This window comes from Polypterus senegalus, chromosome 4 (assembly GCF_016835505.1).
Source record: "Polypterus senegalus isolate Bchr_013 chromosome 4, ASM1683550v1, whole genome shotgun sequence".
Classification (NCBI taxonomy): domain Eukaryota; kingdom Metazoa; phylum Chordata; class Cladistia; order Polypteriformes; family Polypteridae; genus Polypterus; species Polypterus senegalus.
Genome location: NC_053157.1, coordinates 141,076,257 through 141,083,472, shown reverse-complemented (window position 1 = coordinate 141,083,472; position 7,216 = coordinate 141,076,257). Strand labels below are relative to the sequence as shown.

Genomic DNA, 7,216 nt, shown 5'->3' with positions numbered 1-7,216 from the left:
TAGTACAAAATGTTTTTTTCCCTACTCCCACTCTAAAAATCACACTGTAACTACACTTAGTCTTAGTCTTGGTCTGCTTCCAGTCTGCAGCTCTGGGGCACACTGCAACGGCACTTAACACTAAAGTTAGTCTTGTTACTATAAATATGTACTACTAGCTGTGTAAGCCCATGCTGTAAAAAGCCCGGGCTTATAGAAAAAAATTGAAATGCAGAGTTGGTGGTTTTGTTAAGCAGACGTGTTCGGTCCCCTTGTCTATCAGCGGGTAAGAGAGTTTGTCTCCGACTCATTAACTTGAGGCCGCTTTGCTGGCTCTTTCAGCTTCATGCTGTAGCCACACACTTCTTTCTTCTTCTGTCTTGTTAACTTGGGGCCACTTGCCAGCTCTTTGAGCTTCATTGCTGTAGCCTTGCACTTCTGGGCCACACACACTCTTCCACACTTAGACCTTTATATATAAGAAGACCAGATCAACAAAGGAGTATCCTGAACTGACAGCACGCTGCAACTGATCCCAACAGTTTACTGGCAAGGCTTAAAAGTCAGTCACTAAGGCTGATAAGATTTGAAAACATGCAAGACACACAAGTTTGGAGAAGGAATTTTGAAATCGAACTTTGTCTGTTCTTAATTTCAGGCTTGATTTTGTTGACTGCTTTCTTCACAATATTTGAATGTTTATGACAGATTTGCATGGTTATAGTTGTTTTCCTTCATATAAGACGATTCTGTAAATGACCCTTTTTTAATCTATATTTTGGAGACACAATATGCTACTTAAACTTAATTCTGTTTAAACCTCCCCGATTCAGTCTAACTTCAAAAGAGTTAATGGAAGAACAACCCACTTGACCATTAAATGAAAAAAAAATAAACACTTAGTTTAACTTTTAATGCTAGTTTAGCTTCCTGAAACAAACAGCTGTTAAATCATATTCAGATAATACAGAACAACATTCAAAACAATTTTTCATTTTTTTTTTTGCTTTGTGCACTGCCCCACCACCCCCGCCAACATAACGTATCATCTATGGGGGTGGAGCGAAAGCTTTAGATTCATCAAAAATTTCGATCTCCAGTTTTCAATGGATTGTGAAGTTTTAGGGTCCCCTGACACCGAAAAACATTGCTATCTTGATGATGGGTGTGTGTCTGTCTCTGTGTCTGTCTTTGTGTGTCACAATGTCTTTAGGATGGTCTAGAACAAAAATGGCTAGATTGAAATATACCATACTCGAAATTTAAGCCTGTTATGAAATGACAATGTTAGTTTTTGAGCTAAATCGTGCAAGAGAAAGGGGTACTCTAGAGGAACCCTCAAATACCATAATTAATTAATAATTCTTCTCATCAATTGCTATTGTAATGACCTATTTTATTATCAGAAACATCTGCACCAGAGTGGTAAATAATTACTGAAATGTTATAGAAAATTTCAGGTAATTTGGTTCCGTGGGCACAAAGCCTACAGATGCTCATGTCCAAAATGTTTTTGTTTCTTAATGAGTTTTTGACTTGGCAATGAACACAAGCATTAAGGCTGCTGTGCATAAAATAGAGCCAGACTTAAATACAAAATAACAAATTAATATAAAGATTAATTCACTGACTAGATACTGTAATTCCTGAAAACCATGACAAAGCAAGTCCTATATATTCCTAAAACTAAAAGAAACAAAATAATAGAGACCAAAAATGTATATGTTTTCTTTTAAAGGATAAGGGAGAAAGCATAAATATGCAAGGCAGTGCCTATGACTTCTCATTTCAATGAGCAGCTACACATGCATGCAGATTCCAACATACGGCAAAATCAAAAGCCCCAAACAAAGAAGAAGTAACAAAAAAACAAAAACAAAACATGGTGCTAATATATAATACATACAAAACCCAGAAACTCCTGACAGGTATGGATCATCTGGTGCACCTTTAATATTCATTATGTTTAAATTCATACTGCTTACCTGTTTTTCAAGTCACTTCTTCCAATACACAAGCTGAGCTCAGGGAATGACTCAGCTGGAAACAGAACTCATTAATCTGGAGCTGTGAGGCAGCAGCATTAACCACTGCATCAGTATGCAACACCTTCTACTTTTTATATTTGTTTCTATGGTAACAAAAATTATTCACATTCCAATAAAGCATTTATAAATCTGAGTTTGCCTGGTGGGTTTATGTTGTGTAAGCCAGTCCCTTTTATCCAGTATGTGGATAAGTGACTTCAGTTACAATTAAAATAAAAACACTTTACTAATTATATCAAATATAACAAATAGACATATCTGCATTCAGATCAAAAAATGAAATAATTTAAAACCAGAAATCAATTGTATATGGTCAGAAAAGTTAAAGCTTCTGTAATTGAATCTTAAAGATTAAATAAAACAGAACTGTTGTAAATGTATACTCAGTTCAGACTTATATTTCTGAAAATGAATGTAGTAAAAAACTTTTACTATGAGAGAAAACAGCAGGATCTTTGCTTCAAAGCATAAAAATTTGCCTATATATATATGATGGATTCCACGTACAGTAATCATACAGAACAAAATTGAAACTTGCTGAGCCATAGATCTTTTGTTTAATGCTGCATACTATTGAGAGCACAGATAAACATTACTCAGTTGTATTAGAACTGCCATATTTTTTTTCTGTGAACCAGTAATCTTTGATAGAAAGGTACCTTTTCCATTCCTGATTTAATGTAATATGTACATCAAATCCAGAATCCATGCTGTAGCCGTGCTGCAGCACTATGAAAGAATTGGTAGTGTTGGATTTATTTTGTGTGGTTTTTATAAAATTTTTATTTACTTTCTTTATTTTTCATTTTGCATTATTGAGGTAATGCTCTTACATTGTTCCTGCTCATCCCAGTTTGCCACCATATTATGGAACCTAACGGGCATGGTCTCATGACTTTGGCAGCCATTGTGTCCAAATATCTGAAGGATACGTGAAGCAGCTGGTATGAGTCAAGTATGTTTGAATGTACACCATTCCAATATGGTGTTTTTTAGATAAAGGAAGTATGATTCCCTACTAGACTGAAGCAGTGCTTTCTCACATTGCCTTCTAACAATTTCTACAAAATGTTTTGTATATTTGGGAAAACTACTTGTTCCTTGCATGAGGTCAGATATATCAGACCTATAGTGTGTAGTAAGGATGTCTGGCTTTGGTGTCCTGACTTATTGGCAGTCAAATAAATGGTTGCTCATTTTACTTAGAGCAACACAAAGTAAATATGAACAAAAAAGTATTCCAGACACCTAAACAAAAATACTTTTTAATAATCTAACTCAGGGGTTCTTAACCGGGGGTATCGGGGTATGGGAACCAAATGCTGGGGGTATGGGACACAATCTCTGGGTACTGGTATTTATTTTATTTAATGTATTAATTTATACTTTAGTAGTACGTGAACGGGACACAATAGAATCTTTGAGAACATTTGACATTTTCTGCAAATGCTTGTATTTAATTTTACACGTATGTATTTACTACAACTTTAATTTTAAATTTAATATATTTTAATTTTAATATTTAAATTTAATAAAGCATGTATTTACTTGTTTATTGGCAATGTACGTATCTCGAAGACTCTAGAAGTGCATTTTGCATTGTATATTAAGGCAGCGACTCAGTCTGTATTTGACTACCGTTGTGTATATAGTGTTTTTTGCAGTTTTTCTTTTTTCCTTTTAGAGATTTTCTGCAAAATATTTTCTGTTAAAAATGGAAGTGGAATGATTCATATGTTGGTTTTGGCTTCACCTGTGAGACAGAACAAGATGGAACTGAAAGACCCCAATTCATGATTTGCAATTTGATAATGAGCAATGGAAATTTGAAGCCATCAGGACTGAGGGAACATCTCAAAAGCAAACATAGTAATCATGTTGGTACATTGATTGATGCTTTTAAGTTGAGAACAGTTTGTTGTGATCAGAAAGCAACTCTTTCATCATAAGGGTTTGCTGCTCCTGGAAAACCTTTTTTGGAAGCCTCCTAAAAAATTTCATACATGATTGCCAAAGAAAAGAAGCCCCACACGATTAGGGAGACCCTCGTGAAACCTTGTGCGCTGGAGATGGCAAAAATCGTGCTGGGAGAGGATGCCACGAAGCAATTCAGTCAGGTGTCCTTGTCCAATGACACCGTACACCAGAGAATTAAAGACATGAGTCAGGACATAATAACCCAAGTTGTCAGCGAAATTAAACAAAGTCCTGCAAAAATCAGCATGAAGACAGATGAATCAACTGACATTTCAAACCACAGTCAATTGCTTGTATTTGTACGTTATGTACATAAAAATAACATCAAGGAAGAGTTTTTATTCTGTGAACAACTCAAAACAACAACCAAAGCACTTGACGTATTCAAGCCGATCCAATCGTTCTTTGATCGCCATGAGTTGGCATGGGATTTGATAGGATCTATTTGTACAGATGGAGCTCCTACCATGATTGTCAAAAATATCTGGATTCGTTGCTATGGTCAACAAGAAAGCTCCACATGTGCTCTGTACACACTGTGTTCTACATCACCAAGCTCTGGTAAAGAAACTTAAAGAAGTGATGTGAATACTTGTGCAAACAGTCAACTTTATTTGTGGACGTGCACTGAACCATCGATTATTTCAAAATTCTGTGATGAAATTGGAGCGGAACACAGTGTTTTACTGTACCACACAGAGGTACATTGGCTGATTCATGACCGTGTTTTCGTTCATGTAGTAGAACTTCGGAATGAAATTCTCGAATTCCTCAAGCATCAACAATCCCCCCTAGCTGATAATTTTGAAGATGAACATTTTATTGTTAGCCTGGGATATTTGGCTGATATTTTCAGTCTCCTCAATGATTTGAACATATCAATACAGGGAAGGAATGTGGACATTGTTCAATCCAGGGAAAAAGTTGTCGCATTTGCAAGGAAATTGCCTATCTGGCGTATAGAAAGTGGAAACCTGGCAAACTTTCCAATCCTTGACAATATCCTTATTGGAGATGGTAAAACACTACCTGTAGAAATACTTCAAGAAGTCAAAAATCATTTGGAAGTTCTAAGTACAAAATTTGAGGGTTACTTTCCAGATATGGATGATCTTACAATGGAATCCGTTTGGATACAAAACCCTTTCTCGTTTGATATATCGAGATTAAGTAATAACGATTCAGCAAAAGATGATTTCATTGACTTCCAAGAAGACCCAAAAATGAATACTAATTTCAAAAGGGCTGGGATGGATGTCCAGCAGTTTTGGTGTGAGCAGATTCCAGCTTACGCAAGTTTGGAAATGAGGGCAATGAATGTTTTGGCTCCCTTCACAACTACGTATCTCTGTGAAACAGGATTCTCTGCTTTATTAAATCTGAAATCAAAGTGGAGAAATCGACTTGATGTGTCAGATGACATCCGAGTAGTTTTGTCCGTAACTGTATGCTGATTCCATGTTTTGATTGCACAAAAACAGCAAATATCTCACTAGATTAGTGAAAGTCTGTGTTATGTGGTTGACATTTAAGTATGTTTTCTTCTTTTGTGTAATATTCAACTGTAAGAAGTAAAGTTATTGGTTTATAATCTGAAACAGGTGAATCAAAGTTATATTGTATAATAGTATTAGCTGTTTGTATATTTGTCATTTTTTAATTTTGCTTTTTGTAAATAAATATGATAAAGTTATCAATGCTTATGATTTTATTTCATGTTCTCTTACTAGCTATCCATATCTAAAATACAGTAAATTCAAGCTGTTGATATATTTGGAAATCATACTGGCAACTAATATAAGGAATGGTGATGATTTTTTCGACAGTCAAGTAAAGGGGATATTGGACAATCCATTGGAGGTCTGGAATCATCAAAAGGTTAAGAACCCCTGATCTAACTGAGTACCGCATTACTGCAATTTAACCTCAAGTACCATTTGTGGCAGCTGGTTTACTTTCATTCTGTCTATTAATATTACTACAATTACATGATTTTTAGGTTTAATAATTTTCAAAATATATTCAGTGTAGTCAGGTGAGGGAATGACTGAGTCTAAAAAGAAATGTTGGGGTACCAACCAAACCACCTTAAAAGCAAAATAAGTGCACAATGGTGCAGAACAGGAAGAAATAAAGCAAATGTTGAGGCTGCATTCCTCAGCTCTCTTGAGAGGGTCAGATATGATAGGAGCTCTGTCCTGCAATCTCCTCAATCCACAAATAGACAGCTGCCTTCATTGGACATCTTCTCAGATTTGTGGAGAAAAAGAGAGATGACACAGTTAGTGATAACTCCCCCAAACCCATAAACCTCAAATGAACCCGGAAGACGATCGATCCTCTGATGTACATGCAAAACACCTGGTGTACAATGTTAATATACTAACTAAAGTAGTAACTTACTACAGTAGCTTTTTCCAAACTACTAAAAGTAATATCAACTAAACCATCTGTCTTAAATATGTGTACATTAATGGCTAAAACCTGTTAGTCAGAATATTCTTCCTTTTAAAAAAGAATATACTGTATGAGTTATTTTTTATAATATGTCTACACTGCCATCAAGGTTGATCCCAAGATTGGGATTAATGATCAGGGTTACTTGATAAATCGAAATTGGCCAGTTATGGATGAGTACTTAAGTGTGCTTTTTGATTGAGTTGCATATTTTGTAGAGATGTCCTTGTGCCCACAACTCCTGGGATAGGCTATGGCTCTTCACTACCCTCTATTGACATAAATAGAATTGTAAAATGAATGATAACTAATACATTAGGTTACATAAATATTGCACACAGTGTAAGAAGTTCAAACCTAACATTATACAGTATGCTAATTTTGTAGTTGAGCTTGTGGGATGCAGACTTGCCTCATAAATATTAAATTAATATGAAGTACACACTGCATTTGTTTTTATTTGAAATGTTTTATTACATTGTAAGCTATACAAAACAGGAAAGATTTTATACATAACAATAATTATTTAAATTACACTGATTTTATTGTAAAATTATGAAAAATAAGAAATTGAAAAATGAATAACAAAACCTAAAGATTAATGATATTTTTCAGTCTTGGTAGTCTCTGAATCTGATTTACACTATAACCCATGGCAGACCAGCACAAGTAATCAGATAATCTAGATTATAATTTAAGCAAACCAGCAATTCATCTTTGGTAAGTTATTTTATGCTTTTTGTAAGACTAACACT

The 7,216-nt window shown here is 35.0% G+C and overlaps 1 protein-coding gene across 1 annotated transcript; it reads left to right on the top strand.

Moving 5' to 3' along the window:
- The first annotated feature begins 4,030 nt into the window (after positions 1 to 4,030).
- On the top strand, positions 4,031 to 5,458 carry LOC120528753 (protein ZBED8-like). The gene is made up of 2 exons (XM_039752895.1): positions 4,031 to 4,565; positions 4,746 to 5,458. The coding sequence occupies exons 1-2, from the start codon at positions 4,031 to 4,033 to the stop codon at positions 5,456 to 5,458; spliced, it is 1,248 nt and encodes a 415-aa protein (XP_039608829.1).
- Positions 5,459 to 7,216: the final 1,758 nt, after the last annotated feature.